We start from the raw sequence: 18412 nt of genomic DNA on the forward strand, positions 1-18412 counted from the left end.
ACGAATCTCTGCAGATAATGGAAATGGCTCTATTAGACCCATTATGCAATGGGAGCCAGTGTTTTTCTTGAAACCTAGATTTCTGGAATCAAACAATTTGTGTGAGAATCAAGTAAAGGTTTCTTTCCCAGGCTTGTGCTGAAGAGAGAAAAATTTCACAGAATCACAGAATCACCAGGTTGGAAGAGACCCACCGGATCATCGAGTCCAACCGTTCCTATCAAACACTAAACCGTATCCCTCAGCACCTCATCCACCCGTGCCTTAAACACCTCCAGGGAAGGGGACTCAACCACCTCCCTGGGCAGCCTGCTTTGAACCCATCTTAGTCCAACTCATCCAGAAACCAAGAATCACCGCTGGAAAAGAATAAAGACCCTATTGGCTTCTGGCCATGAAGGTGGCCAGACCAAACTCCCACTTCCAGGAGCACAAAAGAACTCAGGGCAGGGCTGATCACACAGTCAAGAGCTGGATCTGCCCAGTGGGCTGGGACCATCGGGAAGGGGCTCTTCCATCTGCACCCCTTGCCCGGGGCAGGGCTCCAAAAGCAGAGCTGGACCACAGCGCGCTCAAGTTAGGAACCACCTGAGAGATCCCAACCAAGCGATGACAAACTTGAGGTCAGAGCAGGTGATGCATGGAGGGGATGTTCAGGAGATGGGCTTTCTCAGTACCCAGTGCAATGCTGTTGTCTTCTCACCTCTGCACACCGGCCTGTGGTCACTCCACGCCACGATTATGTCGCTCACTCTCTTACAGGTGATGCTTTTGGACCCTTGTAAATCGTAGCCCTCGTTGCAGGTGAACTGGATGCTGGAGCCTAACCTAGCAGACAGAACAGAGGGGTGAAGTTAGCAACTGAGACACTGAGCCACACGCCTGCCCCTTCCCCTCTACCATCCCAGCGATTCTCCAAATTGCGAACACAGAGAGTTCACCAGCCCTCCAGGCAACAGCAGAAATGAATGAGGCGCGAGCGTTTGCCTCGTGCCGGGCCCTGTTTGCCTGAGGTGGTGAGAGTCCAGGAGCAGATACGAGTCTTTCACTGCAACGTCAGTGGGAATATTATTCTGTGCGGGTGCACAGCCTCGGCCCCAAGAGATGATGTGCTCGGCGTTCTTATGAAGAGAAAATACATCTTTATCTACTGCTGAAAGATTTGTTCTTTATTCTACTGCTTTGGATTCACATCCTTTGCTGGTTTAAGCCAATGCCGCCTTATTCACTGAAGCGACACGATGCCGGTTTACAGCAGCTGAGCATTTATCCTATGGCATTTAGGGACTCTTGGGAATTCCCTCTCTCCCACTCTTACCCCTCTGAACCGTTTTCTGGATTTCTGGAGAATTTGATAGACTCGGGTTAAATTGAAAGACACTTTGGGTGAACAAAACAGATTAGATATCGATTCACCGTTGCTAACAGCAGGCTGGTTTGTTCCCGCACGTGTTAAATGAACGCTACCGACTCCAAGGGAATAACGGCATTATTTTAAACTTTATAAGAAAACAATTATCTAGCACCACATCCACTTATCGACAAAGAACTGCACCAGTGCCTTGGGAAGTCACCCCAAATTCCCTGTGGGCAGGGCCATGCTGGGACTCCAGCTAATCTGGGAAATGATCTGTTTGCTGTTTAAGGCAGTTCTTTCTGCACTTAACTGGAGGGGGGAATGACAACAAGCATTGGTGATAGAAGCCTGGCTAAACGCCCGTGTAGTAAAAAGAGAAATGCTCAGAGAGGGATCATTATAGATCCTCATCTGGGACGCGGTCCCCCCCCCACGTGCACATTCATACACACTCGTTCCTCTACATCGCCAGTCTCAGCAAGCTTTTCAGACACCAGACATCGAGAGGTGTGCAGATGGTCTCTAAAAACAGACTACGTGATGCCAAGAAGCACACACAATGGTTATAAACAGTAGCTGTGCAGCATGCATAAACACAGGCGTAAAAGGTTCTTACCTAAAATCGTTGCCTATTCTTTTGCCCCTCTCTGGAATCCCAGGGTCTGGACACATATTATGTCCCTGGGACACACCAACCTGAGTTACTACAAAGCAAAAACAGCACATACAGAGACAGAATAGCAAAAGAAACATTCTTTCATCAACTGTCTTGGTGGATGTGGAGAGAAAAATGGCAACTGGTAGCTCGAAAACCTGAACGTGTTCCATTTGCTTTAGAAAAAAACAGCTTTGGAAATAAATGTAACTGGAATCATTTCAGCTCAGTTTATACACCAGAGTGTTGTCTAGGAAATGCCAGCTAGGGACGCAGTTTTCCCTCCGTTCCACTACACAAGGACCTCTGAAAAGAGGTTTTTCATTCTGCAAAATTACACCAATTAAGCAGCCCATTTCCGAAGCCTGTGATTAAAACGGCCACCTGTGCCACGACAAGGTGACAGCCTGACGCCCTCCAAACCCGCCCGAGTGGTGCTGGGGAGAGAAAACAACTCTGTGAAAAGGCAGGTGGATGATCCCAGGGAAAAAACCAAGCACAGAACAAAAGGGAGAAAGGAGAGGGAAATGCAATCTAGCGTTTGAAAGCAAGTAATTTAGTTGGAGTATGAACAATTTTATGAAGCAACCTTAATGTAACTGCCAACAAACATGAAATCTATGACGTGGTGATCAGCACTGAATAAACACCTTCAGACTCCAGCCTCCCCGTTTCCATTTTCCCCCTCCAGCCTGAGCAATGGCGCAAACGAGCATCCAAGCACTGCCTTGGGGTGGATATAACCCAGATGGCCCCTGTCCAGGATGTGAGGAGATGTGCCAATACATTGATTCCAATGCAACTACCAAAATGCACAATAATACGGGGCAAAAGGGTGATTTTGTCCTGGAGCTGTAGAAGTTTATGTGACCTCATGGCAGGGGGTTTGGAACTGGATGGTCTTTAAGGCCCCTCCTGACCCAAACTGTTCTATGATACAATTCCACGACTCTGTTTTCTTGTATCACTAACCGAAGGACGCAGAGAAAACGCAACGTGTCTTAGCAGTGTTGCTGAAGCAGTGAGGCAGGAATCGTAAGCGACTGTTTCCAACCTTCCCCTGCCTATCGCTAGATTAAAGGAGAAATCTCAATTATGCTTCAAACCAGACTATGTTAGCACAGTGCTCCACATTGCCAAATGGATGATGGTGCGGTGATAAAAGCACGTTTCCAACAGCAGACACGTTGGCTCAACCCTTTGAGCCCTGCATGGCACCGAGCGCGGTGGAAGATGGGGAGGCGCGTGCACGTAAATATTGAAATGGCAAGAAAAGCACGTGGAGCATTTACACAAACACAGACTGCGCAGCGTGAACGCACAGAAAGGCAAGACCATCAAATCTGGTGATTATTCATGGAGTAATTACACCTTGCGTAGCCAGGCTCTACAGTGGAAGATGCGAGACTGTTTCTTAAAGGACAGAAGGATTGCTCTTCTGCTCCCGACGGTGCAGAGTTCTCATGCCAACATCTGCACCTCACTGCTGGCTACCCGCGCTGAAAACATTACAGCTTCAACCTCTTCCTTGGCTCCAGGCACTCACGGCTGACCCTATCCCCTTCAGTTCTGAAAGGGCCTTTGTCTCTTGTGACTCTCCTTTCCACCACCCAGCAATGGAGCCAACTCCCCGCGCTGAGCCTGCGGGACCTGGAGATGGGGTGGAGGCTGCTCCTGCTGCTGCACGAGGCTCAGCGCGGCGCTTGGATGCTCCGCAGTCTCCTCCATGCATTTAAGGGCACGAGAGTAATAGAGATAGGACTCTCTGGGAAACCAGGCTCCGGCAGTCTGCTTTCCCCCTTTTCAAATTCATAACCTCACGTTAAGCTCACTCACGTGGACAAGCAGAGACACCAGCACAAGACAGAAGCATGAAAGCGGCACATGGTCTCTTTTGATGGCTGCATTTTGTACCTACAAAGCTTTGCTGCCACGTTTCACAGATCCCGACGACTGTGAACGTACAGAGTCAGAAGGAAGAGAGCCCCTTCCCAGAGCAGGGATTGATTCATCTCTGGTATTTAAGGAGCCCTGCCCTGAGAACTGAAGCCATGACAGAGCCCTGCTCCGGGAACGGGCATCTCCGGCACGACTCAGAGATGCAGAGTAATTTAGTGAGTCTTCCGCAAATGAAATCACCAGCTTCAAAGGGCCCTTCTGCTGGTGCCACTGAGAAATGGAAGGTTGGCTGAGCACAGTACATGGGTGACACCGCCTAACATCGCTGCCTGCCTACGCAAACAAGCTGACTGTACAGACATCTCCAAAATTACCTCAGAGCTTCTGACTCAGAGCTTCAGCAGGAAGGAGGCTCCAGGTGAGCAGCCAAACCCACAGGTACCAGCAGGCAGGCTGCCAGTTATCAATTCCACTTCTGAAGACTAAAACCAGTTCTACTCTTGTTAGCTAGTGATTTCTTACTATCTATATAACACGTGTAGATACACCAGAGGGCAGATAAGATAAAACAGAGCAAAGGGAAAAGGAAAGATATCTTCATTTCATGCCACCTGGGACATTGTACTTTCTAAACGTAAAGGAGAGCAAAAGAAAAGGAGGGGATGGGTTAAATAGTCACTTATAGAAACTTTTGTCCTTCTACATTTTGTTTTAAACACACAGAGATGAACACTACTGACCCAAAGCTTATAAACCACATTTGTTTATGCAGAGAACTTGCTGTCAGCATTGTGCTCATCTTCCTGAAGGTCTGACTGATCTATGCTCAATGATCTATGCTCCAAAATGAACTCCTCAAGGTTACTAAGGAAACAATACACCTTAAACTGCGATGAACTGATCAATTTCTACATTACAGCCTCAAGGATTCTCTCCCACAAACCACGGAACTTGTTTTCCACCCCTTCATTCTCCTCCTGATTTTATTCAACAGCTTCTTTCTCATCATGTATTCAGTAACAGCCGTTATGATCGCTTTGTTTGCCACAGTAATTCACTCCATCTGTTGAAAGAGCAGAGAGTCGTCTTCACTTCTCTGGATCTCCCCGTGCTAATAAAGAAAGTTCACTGAGAGATTCCCAAGGGACAATTTTTTATTGGATTTAGGAATGTAAAATATGAACTACAAAATAAAGCAGCATCTAAAAAAGGTTTTTACAAAGACTCAACACTTCTCAGCATGAGAAATACAGCACAAGCAAGGCAGCTCTGCTGATATGGGGCAGGGGAGAGGGAAGGGGTTTAGCAGCTGGTTTCAAAAGGCTGATCTCTACCATCACACTAAGGCTTGAAATCACTCTGCGCAACCAACTGGGCGAGTCCGTGGGTTCCAAAATTCAGTTTGAAAAGCAGGAGGGCTGTCCTACGGATAACGTGTTCACCCCAGTGAAGCGTTCGCTGTCTTTCCAATGCAGGAAGGTCCTCCAGCACCCAGGCAAACACAAAGCTTTTCCAGGACCTAAATGGTGCTGATCCAGACCTTAAATACTCACATCTCTAGCAATATCCAAGTATGACAAGGGTGCAAGGCTGCAACACTGGAGGAGACTGGACAATTTTTTACTTAGGGAATTCTGACCACATTGAGTATCTCATTGCTGCCTCAGAATAGTTCAGAAGGTAGCGAGGTCAAAACCACTTACAGACTTCCAAATTTCAAAGACCGCTGACAAAGACTGTGTTTGCAGCGTGCCCTACTTAAACCAAACACACCTTCTCTCCAAGCCATGCTGCCTAGCGCTCGAAACCCAGGGCTGGCTCCTCTGCTGCTCAGCGCTCATCCCGCGGACACGCATCCCAACCTCGGCATCGTCTGTAGAAAGCAGGCTCGCTATCGAGAAGCTTCCACAGGCTTGGCTGAGACCTAAAACTGGTCAGCACCTCCAAAATGACTTTGCATTTGTACATTCCAAATAGGTTTTGATGAGTCTAAATATACACAGAACACGCACTACTTCATAGGATCCCTTCTGACAACACTCAGCAGCACATTTCCAGGTATGTCTCGTCAATGGTCAGAAAAGCAGCTTTGATGCTCTTTTGTAAGAGCAAAGCACCATGTTTTTTCCCCACTGTATGAATATGGAATACACACGTTTACATACTGCACACAGTAAAAACAATCTCCTAAACGCAATCTAAAATTTAAGGTTATTTCTAACGTTATTCTCCAGAGCTGTATTATTTTTCCTCTAAAAGTGATTAAAGCAAGATGTCCAATTAAGTTTAGGGATGGTGAACAGTACGAGACACTTGATTTCAATCTCAAATCAACGTGTTTGACTGCAACCGAACACAATCAGCACCTCCCCCCGAAACTCTGTATTTTTATATGTTCTTTTTCTGCAATAGCACCAACAGCTGCTGTGCGACTGCATTTTGCCTCCATTCAGACACATGAAACACAGAAGCTTTCATCTGGCTGGGCAGGATCTGGCAGCAAAGCACAGCATCCGTCCAGCAGAACAGAAACCCTCGGAAAGACCCGCGGGGGATTAAGCCCCGCACGCTGCCCTGTGTGGCCACGGATTCTTCAAGGGAGAATTTCAGGGCAGGTACAAAGAGCACTAGAAAACACCGCTGGTATCAAAGGCTTTGAGAAACCTGCATGGCAAAGCTCTAGCTCTTACCAAGAGACACAGAAGTCCTTAAATTTCTGATATTTGAGCCAGATGAAATAAAAGCAACGCCAGCAAGCCGCACAGATCCTTAATCAGCCTGTCCCACCTGTATAATTATGTCTGATGCATATGCAGACTCATAAGCTCAGGGAAGTTAGTGAGAAGAAGGGGCATGGCCAACCATGCAAATGAAAAAGGCAAGGGAAAGAGAAGATAACCCTTTGGGCTCCATTTTCTGAAAACGAACCATTTTCTGGAGACATCTTCTCTGGAATAAGCACTTGTGACGTTGAAAATTCACCATAAGAAAAGCGTGGCAGCAGTAGGCTGCGCAAGACAGAGGTTAACCGGGGTTTGCGATCCAGACCTTGCTGAGAGAGCAGGGCTCACGGAAGGAGCTGGAGGCACAAGGGTTGTGGTGAGCACCATGCTGGTCACGGAGAGGAATTCGGGTCACGGCGCTATCACCATCTATATTATCATAGCTTAGTAACTTTCAGGCTAAGCTGCCTTCCTACGCTCAGTTTTGCCTTCTCAAGTACAACAAGATTATCACCACGCGAGATGCTGAGTTGACAGCTTTGAAGACTGGAGCCTGCTCTCTGTTGGGTGAGGATAAGCTGGGCAGAGGCAACAAGAACTTCCTACACTTTTATCCTCAAAAGCGAAGCACGACTGGGATAGAGCAGGATATGCTGGGGAAGGCAAGTTCTGCTGCTGTCTCCTCATCAGCGGATGAGGCAGACAGTGGTCGTTAATAGAACTTGTTAGCATTAGGTAGAACTGCTACAGGGAAGCAGCCCAGCATTCCCAGGAGGGAGAAATGGAAATCTGATATATTCTCAATATCATAATACTTACATACAGTAAACTGTATAACTATATATGCTTTAATTTATGAATTATATACTATACTATAAGCTATAATTGTATATAGTAAGGACTCCAAACCAGGCTAGCCACGTCTCACTCGGTAGCGACTCCCTTTCCCACATTCCCCGACATCCCCGAGCACCAACATCCCCCTCCAAATGCACCTTTTTCTCTCCAGTGCCCACACAATCCATGCTAGCCATATTTTCCCCACAGAATTCATTCTCACTTAAGCAAACTAAAACGCTTATTACAATTAAATTCTCCTTGGCAAGAACAAAACACAGGACCAGGGACATCTTCAAACAGGGTTTTTCTTAAAATTGAATTAATTTTCTCTAACCATGCCCCACCACTTTGTGCTCTGGCGATTTTGGGCAATTCACATCCTGCTTTTTAGTTACCTTGTTGGGCTTTGCTCCTGAAAAACTGGAGACTGAAAGTGAGCCATTTTCATTTCAGACAGTGAGTGATGGTTTAAATGCAGCTCATCCACTTTTCTTAAGTGAATTTTGCATCCAAAATTCAGGCGAGTGTGATGTCCAAAGGGTACCTCTGTGATGGGTGTAATGGACTATGCAACAAAACGAGCAATTACAGCCTCTCCTCTGAAATCTATTTTAGAAAATGCTACATTCTGCTCCTATTTGAACTGATATAAAATAGAAACTTGTGTTAATTCCAATCCCTCCTGTTCAGAGACCCCTTAAGAGCCCAGTTGTCTGTCCAGCCATATGCATCCAGAAACCCCGGGTCTCACTCCTGATGTGAAAAGATCCTAATGTGAAGATGAACGGACCTCAATTCGCTTCCCGCAAGAGGAGAACCCGCCAGTGACAAAGCAACACTCCGAGCACACCTCTAACGTGTCAACCACCAGATACACTGAAAATAAGAGACTGCTATTGCCTCTGCAGAGGCTCCAATATGTCGTTTTGTGGTGTGGTTCCTTATCCTTACTCCTAATTTTACAGCAGTGACATTAATTCAGTATTCAACATTGTTAAGTTTGACACTTTCCACTCTTAAAAGACAAGGGGGCAGTGAACGTGGGTCTGTCAGGCATACAGTATATATTAAACACGCAGAGCCATCCCCTCTGCTCCCGCTGTAACGAGTTAGTACATGCTTGTGAATAGAGCACTGGAAGGAGGTGATGCAGAAATGCAGGGGGAGGAGAGAGGGAAGCAGTAAAACTTTCAAGAGTGACAAAGTTTTAGAGATTACTAGAAAGTCAAATGAAATGTTCGAGGAGATCGTTACACAGAGAGAGCATAAGGAGGAGCCAGGGAACTTACACACTGATGTCTTCTGGTTGTTGTCTTTGCTGGGCATGAGCTTCACCCCTCTGGACTTCAGCTCCATTTGCTTTTTGACTAGAGAGATTTAAAACAAAGCAAAATGAAGGGAGGGATTTGGCCAAGCATCAGGGTTATTTACAACGAAAACAAAGCAGCAGCTGTAGAGCCCCCACACTGCAGGATCCTCTCCCTTACAGCGCCAACAACTCATCCTGACCCCTCAAACCCATCAGTGTCCCCTTTTCCTTCACCCCATGAGGTCTTCCTTGGGCACCTGAGCCAAACTGACCTGGCTGGAATACAAAAACTGGGCACACAGCCCTTCAAGTGTAGCCAGGCCACCGGGCTTAACGTACTAAAAGTGGGAAACAGGCAAAAGCGAAGCTCTAAGAAATTCTCAGGACCCCTGCAGTAAAACGCTAATGCAGTTCCACCCTATTTTACTGATGCAGTTATCCCATGAATATGTTCTACAATAAAGCCGTTCTCTGCTTCTGCGGGAATACAACCCTCAAATCAGCACCTCCCAACATAAAAATCATGCACCATCTGCATAAACAAGTAGGCTCAAAAAGGCAGTAAAATAGCAGGAAGAGAGCCCTATTAAAACCATATTATTGGCAAAGCAAAGGATAAATGTACAGAACAGCTATTAACAGCCCCAGGCACACAGGTAATAAAGCCTGCATGAAGACTCTACCAGAGGTCCTGTGTGACCATTCACCTTCTCAGCTCTGAACCTCATCCCAAGGAAACATAACATGAGGGTAGCAAACAGATTTCTATCGATCCATCTCCAAGAGTCCCATCCTTCTTCGCAACAATGAGAACTTCCCGTGTAACTGAGCAGCTATTTGTTTTTTATTGTGTGGACTCGGCTATCGCTGAGATGCTCTCTACACAAGAGGGTTCCACACAAAGCCTACACTGCCAAAACCATCTGGGTACCAGCAGAGACAATGTCTTCCTGCAGCACATGCAAGATATTCTGGATTAACACAGAGCAGTATTTTCACTGACTTATTTGAAGCTAATGTGGTTGAAGAACAACTTCTCATCAAAAAGCATGATGTTCAAACCACTTTACAGGATCCTTTTTCTGATGAGCCAGTCCTTATCTACGGAGAAAACTAGTCCATCTTCCACTTCAAACTGCTCAGTTCTTGTCCTTTATCTTGTCATACTTTCATCCCTAAATTAGCACATTTCTAAGACAAAGTTGTCAAGAAAAATTACTGATATAACTAACGAGGTTTTTTTAATCATGCTTTTCTGGCTTTAAAAAAAGAAGAATCTGTTTAGAACATCTGCTTGCAGGAGCTTCAGACAGGGAGATGTCAAGCCTCATTCCTTGAAGCTCACCTGAAGCAGAGCTTTTTGGAGCTGGATGCTAGCTCGGAGCTTTTTGTTCATCGTTTGGTTACAGCTTTTTGCTTTCTCTTTAAATAAAGCAGTGATAACTTCAAACTGACTACACATTAGCTTGAAAAATATTCATGAGGAGAAGCTTTTGTTGTTAATGTATTTCTTACTGGTAACTTTTACCTGTTGGGGTTTTTTGCCTTATTTTTGTAAGAGGGTGAAAAAAATTAACAGTATGATTCCTTCACAGCAAACCTAACACAGATGTGATTCTTTCTTAGTGCAACCCACTGCAAACACACAAGAAGGGCAGTTGGAGAATGCCCTGAACAGCCACGCACTCCTCCAGGTCCCGAATGGATGATTCTGGGGTATGGGTAGAACGGTTTGGGTTGGAAGGGACCTCAAAGCTCATCCAGTTCCACCCCTGCCATGGGCAGGGACACCTCCCACTGGATCAGGGGCTCCAAGCCCCATCCAACCTGGCCTTGAACCCCTCCAGGGATGGGGCAGCCACCACTGCCCTGGGCAGCCTGGGCCAGGGCCTCCCCACTCTCACAGCAGAACATTTCTTCCCAAGATCTCATCTCAATCTCCCCTCTTTCAGCTGGAAATCATTCCCCCTGGTCCTGTCCCTGCTCTCCCTGATCCAGAGACGCTCCTCAGCTTTCCTGGAACCTCCTTTAGGTACTGGATGGCTGCTCATCCCCCTGTGGGCAGGGCAGCCCCACGCCACGGCTGGGCTCTCTGGAGGGACACAGCGCCAAGGAGATCCTGTTCCACTCATCCTCAGTCACGCTGCACTTACTGATGCTCTGGCACTTCCCAAGCAAGCACAGGGAGAACCTCACAGTCGCAGCCAACGTCCCCTCCAAGTCAATAAAACACAGCCAAGCCCAAGTATCTGAGGCTGAACTCGAGCTACTGCAGGATGTACGGTGGCTCATGACTTTGCAGTATCTAATTCATTGCTCCGTAAAGTGCTCTGGGGCACCGACAGTGAGAGAGCAGCTTTATAAAAGTCATTTCCATTTTTATATTCTCCGCAACTTCCCATTCCGAGTTACTTTATACAATTTACCCGTGAGTGTTTCTCCCAGCTGCACACAGAGAAGCACAGGTCTGCTGATTTCTGCATGATAAAGTAGCCCTAAAGCACAAGCAGAGCTTTCCAGACGCCAGGGAATGCCCTGCACACACAGCATTGGTGCTGACACCGTGCGCAGGATGGTGCATCCCTGGGAAGGGCCGTGCTTCCCATCAGGGCAGGCTGAACTGCAGCCACCTGCAGACCTCACAGGGCTGTTTAACATCCCAGAGCCCAGCAGAAGGCACCCAGCGCAGAGAGCTCCTGGCTTCAACACACCCTAGACTTAGACACAACTGCAGATTTGTAAGGACACACGTGATAACAAAGGTTCACACATCTCTGGAAACATTAAAGGTCAGGCTGCACAGAGTTCTGAGAAACCTGATCTGGTTAAAGAGGTGCTGAGGGGCATGGTTTAGTGTTTGATAGGAATGGTTGGATTCGATGATCCGGTGGGTCTCTTCCAACCTGGTTATTCTATGATTCTATGTCCCTGCTTCTGCAGGGGGTTGGGACTGGATGATCTGTAAATGTCCCTTTCAACCCAAAGCATCCTGATTCTATGATTCCTTCCTGCATTCCAGAACCCAGCTAACAGCCAGAGCCCCAGTGCAAACCTGTGACTCATGGGAAGCTGAGCTCCAAACCTGCCTGCTCCCTCCCTGACCAAGAGCCCCTCCTCAGCTTTCCTGCAGCCCCTTTCAGTCCTGGAAACTGTTGTAATGAAAACAAGCAGCAGAAACCAGGCAGTCATTACTACGGACCAATCCCAAACCACATTCCCCATGAAGTACAGGCTCCTCTAATTGTATCATGTCTCCCTCAACAATAATTGATAGAGAAAGATCACTGTACACTCTCCTCTTAATCCTTCATTTTGTTTGTGACAACGAGACATAACGATGAAAGTCAAGCTTTACAAATTACTCAATTCAGGTTACAATGAGTCAGAAGACAATACACTTGCTTGTTTGGAAAAAAAAAAATTAAGAACAAGTCTCCCACTCTATGCCCTCAAAAATCTGGTATCTAAAAATCTATTTTGTTTATCAATTTGAATGTGGAACAGTACTACAAAGGGCTGTGTCAGGATAATTGGATGAACAGAAATTCCTCTGTTTTCTGGAGGGTTTTGCTGCTCACACGTATCTGATAGATCTAATGGAATACTCAGTGTCCTGTCAGATTTGAAAGATGACATTACAAAGCTTTTCCAGCAAGCAGGCAGTCTGGGGTGTTTCTTTTAAACCATTTCATGTTGCTCTAAATGAGAATTTAAGACGACACTTATTCATTTTTAATTTGAAAAACAGCGTTTCAGCAAAAATCTATTCCATGCACCTCTGCTCCCCTTGACGGGGGACGGCTATTAAATACAGAGCTGCTGAATCTCTCCTTCCTCCTGCTGGGGCAGTTTAGCATCATCTGGGACACTACAGCAGGTTGCTTACGCGGATTTTACTCAAGAAAAGAAACACCATCAGGCTGAGAGAGTTGGGGTTGTTCAGCCTGGAGAAGAGAAGGCTCCAGGGGGACCTTAGAGCAGCTTCCAGGACTGAAAGGGGCTCCAGGAAAGCTGGGGAGGGGCTCTGGATCAGGGAGGGCAGGGACAGGATGGTGTGGGGGAGGCAGTTTTGAGCTGGAAGAGGGAAGATTGAGATGAGATCTTAGGGAGAAATGTTTTGCTGTGAGGGTGGGGAGGCCCTGGACCAGGTTGTCCAGAGCAGGGGTGGCTGCCCCATCCCTGGAGGGGTTCAAGGCCAGGCTGGATGGGGCTTGGAGCCCCTGATGCAGTGGGAGGTGTCCCTGCTCATGGCAGGGGTGGAACTGGATGAGCTTCGAGGTCCCTTCCAATCCAAACCCTTCCACGATTCTATAAAATTGTGGAACTCATCTGTGGTTGCACAGCACCCAGAAAATGCATCCTCTGCCATCTGGCCAAAGCAATGGTTCTTTAGGAATTGGAGCCTGCAAGAAACACCAGAATTTCCCTGTCCTGTCCTCTTTCTCAGGATCACCCAGGAGACTCAACAGGTTGCACAACATAAGCTATAACCCCCCTCTGCTGCCCAAAGGTGGGATCCCAGATAAAGACTTGTTAAAAATTACACATCTATATTTATGGATAAATTCAGATCCTTTAGAGCCATTTTTGTGGTGCAGCGTGTGCAATAGATTGTTCAGTAGACCGTTACCAAAGGCTGGAGGTTTGCTGGTATCTGCTCTGCGCTCCTCGCCCCATTTATCTTTCTACTTGAGGCTGGAGGATGGAAGGGGAAGGGAATGGGGTGGGAAGATCAATAAAAGATGCAATTATGTGTTGGTAACAATCAGCTAAAAAGCAATTTGTGATCCAGCTTATGCGATAAAATATGTGGAGAGGGACTACAGCAGCCAGAGCATTATTTACATCTGGTTAGCATCACTTCAAGTTCTGCAGGTTTCTCGTTGCCCCATTTGCAGCCCCTCACGGCTGCGCTGAACGAGGGGATCCCAGGGGCCGCCTGGCTCCTGGCCCCCACGTGTCTCCTCTCCCGAGTCGGGTGCTCACAGCCCATTTTCTAACCCCCTGCAGGTACACGGCACCTTCTGGGGATGGAAAGCAGAAGGAGTGGGAGGAAGATAAAAAGATCGATGCACCAATTTCCCTACAGACCCTTTTATTTGCTTTTACAGCGTGTGGGGGAAAACGTATTTGCAAGAATGCAAGATTCACCTTACATCAAAGGGAAAAGGAAAAGGGGAAAATATTTTAACTCTGCCTGGAAGGGAACAAATTTACCGTGTTCAACAGAAACCCTGGACACGGGCTGATTGCATCTACACTTCCTTTTATTCATAAAGAGATTTTCAAACTAGGGCATGGATTAGGGAGAGCTGAAATGGAACACACAAAGGTGCCGCCCTGCTAAAACTGAGTGTCGGTGTTAGACAAGCTGGAAGAGAAATCACTTTCTTCCAGATTATCAGCAAAGCCAGATACTGTCTCAGAGGACAAGATGTTAATAAATGATGGGCGTACATGTCTTCAGAAAATGGACAAGATAGATTCAACCTAACCCTCTTTTCCTTCTCCAGGACAACCCTGGAGAACCTGCTTACATCTCCACTGCTGAAACACAGATTTTGGTTGCTCTACTTCATATGGCATTAAATATCTGGCTTCTTATGTATTTATTTGTCTCTCCCCATTACAATATTTATGTTCAAAACAGGTTCTGTTCCTCTGAAAAGTGTTCTGCTGAATTTTATGGCATTGGATTGGCATCTATAGCGTTCTACGGACACAGATTCCACTGACTGCTAAAATCTTGCCTCTACCCATAGGGTTTTTTCGCTTTGTTTCTTGTTTTGTTTTTGTTGAAGTACTGAAATCTTTCCTCACAAATGGAAAGAACCTGACAAACTCCACAAAAACCAGCAAACGTGTGAAGAATGAGTGTCATAATCCTTTTCTCAGCGCGACGGAGGTCCTGCTTCAATGCCATTTCAAGAGCACTCTTTTAAGTTCATCTTTTAAACCCTCAATACACAAAAGCACAATTCATTATATCTAACAAAACAGTTTGTAAGGAGTGTGCTAGATTAGAATCCCCTGACATTTATCTAATCAGTGGAAATTATAACATTAATCTTTACTTTTCTATTTAAGAAAAAAGGATGATTCAGACAGGTGTTTTAATAGAAAGCAGCAATCATGACAGCAAAGGAAAATGTCATATCAAAAGCCATCAGCCTGCACGCAGCCATTTGTGTTACACAGGAAACACAAAGGGATTTTTTTTCTTGTAATTTAAACTATTTTATATGTTACAGGGAAGCAAGGGAAGTTAACAATGGTAATTGATAAACTAAAGGCCTTGACAGCATTGCTGATGCTCAATAAACAGAACAAACAAACAAGGTCAGTTGGCAGATTGATCAAAGGAAACTCTTCTCCCTGTCTCACCGTGTTCCTGTTAGTCTGGGGCTACGGTAATTTTTCTTGTCCAAGTCTTGTCTCTTAAGGGAAGCTGCTGAACTACGCTGACACAAACCTCTGGGAGGTGGACGAGGGACTGAATGCCATTCCTGCTCCTTCCCTGCTTCGTCTTCCCTCTCCCTAATCGTGCAGCACCAGCTGCTTAAAGCAGTGCTCCACCACAGCACCCACTGAGTCCTCTGGAGTCCTCCAAGAGGCTGGTGCGAACACGGCTGAGGAACTCACTCCAACCACCGCTGTGGTGACCACTTGGTCCCAAACAAGATGGGCTGAACCTCGGGGATGCACGGCTGCCTCCAAACCGCAGCACACAACAGGGTCTTTTCCCTCTGTGCCAAAGCATTTCCTCTCCCTCTACAGCATCTGAAGATCCCAATCCTGAAATCCATCCTTCCAGCAAACATGGGACAGCTTACACTTACAGTCAAGTTGTCAGATAGAATCACAGAATGGTTTCCTGGAGCCCCTTTCAGTCTTGGAAGCTGCTCTAAGCTCTCCCTGCAGCCTTCCCTCCTCCAGGTTAAAAAAATCACAACTTTGTCATGAAAGGCTCTGTGTAAACATGGACAAAGTCCCTGTGGGACTTGCAGCCGCCCTTTGCCTGGTGGCTCCCTGACCGGATCCCATATCCCACTCAGCACCTTCTGTCAAGCCACAGGTAAAGGAACATCTGCTTCTACTAACGAAGCACATGGTGCAAATGAATTTTCCTGCAGCTCACAAGTGTTTGTACTCCCAGCCACTGCCAACAGTTGCTCTCCACATGACAATGTCTGGATACCAGCTGGAAAATTAATGTTAATAGGATACAGAAGGATCATGCAGGATGTTAATTGTATATTCCTATTTAAAAAAGAAAAAAAAGTTTGGCTAACCCACACAGTGAACAGTGAGACCGGGCAGTGAGCGTTTACCTTGGTATTGGGCACTGAACCCCTTCTGCCTGTGGTTGCCATCCGATGTGAAGTGAAGCCGCAGCCAATTTTTACTGCTGATAACCGGGGCTGGCAAATTCATTCCAGTAAACCTGCAAGAAACCAGCCAAGAACAGCCAAATGTTATTCTGACTGTGAATTACACCCCAGCTAGCAGGGCAATCCTCCTCCTCCAGGAATACAAGAAACCCTGGCTGAGCACCATACACTCAAAGAACGCGCTCCATACCACTGTGGTTGTTTCTGTGTGTGCATCCTGTTGCCTTCCCACATTTGGAACTCCAGGGTTTTCCATTCCTTCCTTGGAAGGCAAAGGATATGTGGGACTGAGCCAGGTATTTACTGTGTCTGCAGTACCGGACACATGAAACAGGTCCAGGGGGACAGACCAGAGGTTCCAGTCTCCTCCTGCAGCACAGACTGAGCGGAAGGTACAGAAAAGCTCTGAACTACAGCAGCTCCACTTGTTTCCCGAGAGTACCCGTGCCTCATAGCTCTGTCACCTTTTCATCTTATTGATATCATTCCGAAACGATAATATCATCTCAGGGGATGCACTACACCTAAGGTATGCAAGGTGAACTTGACTCTCAGGCTTATTCAGTTCCTCTCTTCATATTTGGTTAACACTGCTTTAAAGAAAAAGCATGTTTAACTGAGGAAAAGAAAGGATTGCAAGAACAATCTTCTTCTACTGAAAACAGCCAGGAAGAAACAAAGATTTATGATCTATCCCAACCTGGAGAAGATTACAGCCATCAAACAAGAGGTGGAAAGCTCCACAGCCCATTAGCAGTCCCCCAGCGGCTGTTCCCGTACCTCTTCATACTTGTTTTTTTTAAAAAAAAATATTCTGCTGTTTGCTGTATTAAGCTCCGGAGTTGTCAGGTAGAATCAGAGAATGGTTTGGGCTGGAAGGGACCTTGAAGCTCATCCAGTTCCAACTCCTGCCATGTGCAGGGACACCTCCCACTGGATCAGGGGCTCCAAGCCCCATCCAACCTGGCCTTGAACCCCTCCAGGGATGGGGCAGCCTGGGCCAGGGCCTCCCCACCCTCCCAGCCAAACATTTCTCCCCAAGATCTCATCACTATCTCCCCTCTTTCAGCTCAAAACCGGTCCCTCTCATCTTGTCCCTACATTGCCTGATCCAGAGCCCCTCCCCAGCTTTCCTCGAGCACCTTTCAGCATTCCAGAATCTATGTTTATTTTAGATGAAGGTAAAAAAGGATTCTGGAAATCTGCTCCACAGGATATTTCTGATTTTATTATTACACATTTTCAACAGCAGAGCCGATAGCCCTGAAAATCTTTTAGAAATCCTTCACTCCACCAACAGCTCCAAAGGCGAATTTACCTCTAACTCAAACACGGGGGTGCCAGGATGGTCCTTGGCAGTGAATTTATTGCTGGAAGCTGAGCTGCAGTGTAACCCTACTACATTTAAAGGAATAGCAGGGTGATTATGCTGCATAACTAACGCATCTCTGCCACCTACAGTACAGTCTTTAAACCTCCTATTATCTCCTGGTTGAATCCTGCATAATTAAGAAGCATGACTGAAAACATCCTTTACACTATAAAATTGCTTCAGATCGTTCCTGATCATTTCTCTATTGATTATTTTCGTCTCAATTTTGCAGACCCTTTTGAAATGCAAGGTGTTATAAAAATGCATTCTACACGGCACCCTGCCACCCTCGGATAACTCAAAGACAGCTGAACCAATTTAATTTGAAACTTTTTCAAATAACTAAGTTCAAACAAGCACATTCTGGGCTGAGATCAAACATGGGATGCCTAAACCCAATTCTGAGAAAGTTACTGTGGCTGGTTGTTATGACAACATGGTTAAACTTAATCCTCTCTCCCTCCAAGGGCTGTTTTATTACTCATTCTGAATCAATAGTCAAACCTCATAAATAATCTTTAGCTATGCAGACTCAAATTTTACCTTCATAACTGTTGAGAGTTGAGTAACTCAATTGCGTGATACGAGAACTGGAGAACAATAAAATAACCTGCCTAAACGAGGCAGAATTTCCCTCTCCTACCCCATCATCCCATTTTTAATATGCACATCCCTCTGCACAGAGGATTCAGCAGCCTGCAGACTAATCTACTTAAACTACACTTTGTTTTAGGGATGTAAATAGTCCACTGTGAACATCCAAGGATCCTGCACACACGAAATGCCAGGATTCTACCAGCTGAGTGAATTAACACTTTGAAAATCAATTCGGAAAAAAGTCATGTATTGCACTTCTTACTACCTTT

At 46.2% G+C, this 18412-nt stretch overlaps 1 protein-coding gene across 3 annotated transcripts in view; it reads right to left on the reverse strand.

Annotated features, from left to right (window-relative positions):
- Window positions 1–18412, reverse strand: part of CSMD2 (CUB and Sushi multiple domains 2) — a 277897-nt gene that overhangs the window by 143043 nt on the left and 116442 nt on the right. For 2 of the 3 annotated variants that reach the window (XM_069875476.1, XM_069875479.1), the window contains 4 exons: window positions 16115–16227; window positions 8764–8841; window positions 1974–2061; window positions 704–828 (listed from right to left, as the gene is read on the reverse strand). In XM_069875476.1, the coding sequence (XP_069731577.1) occupies window positions 704–828; window positions 1974–2061; window positions 8764–8841; window positions 16115–16227 (404 nt within the window). The remainder of the gene's footprint in view (window positions 1–703; window positions 829–1973; window positions 2062–8763; window positions 8842–16114; window positions 16228–18412) is intronic. The other variant, XM_069875478.1, reaches the window with a different exon arrangement.

Source organism: Phaenicophaeus curvirostris, chromosome 23 (assembly GCF_032191515.1).
Source record: "Phaenicophaeus curvirostris isolate KB17595 chromosome 23, BPBGC_Pcur_1.0, whole genome shotgun sequence".
Lineage (NCBI taxonomy): Eukaryota > Metazoa > Chordata > Aves > Cuculiformes > Cuculidae > Phaenicophaeus > Phaenicophaeus curvirostris.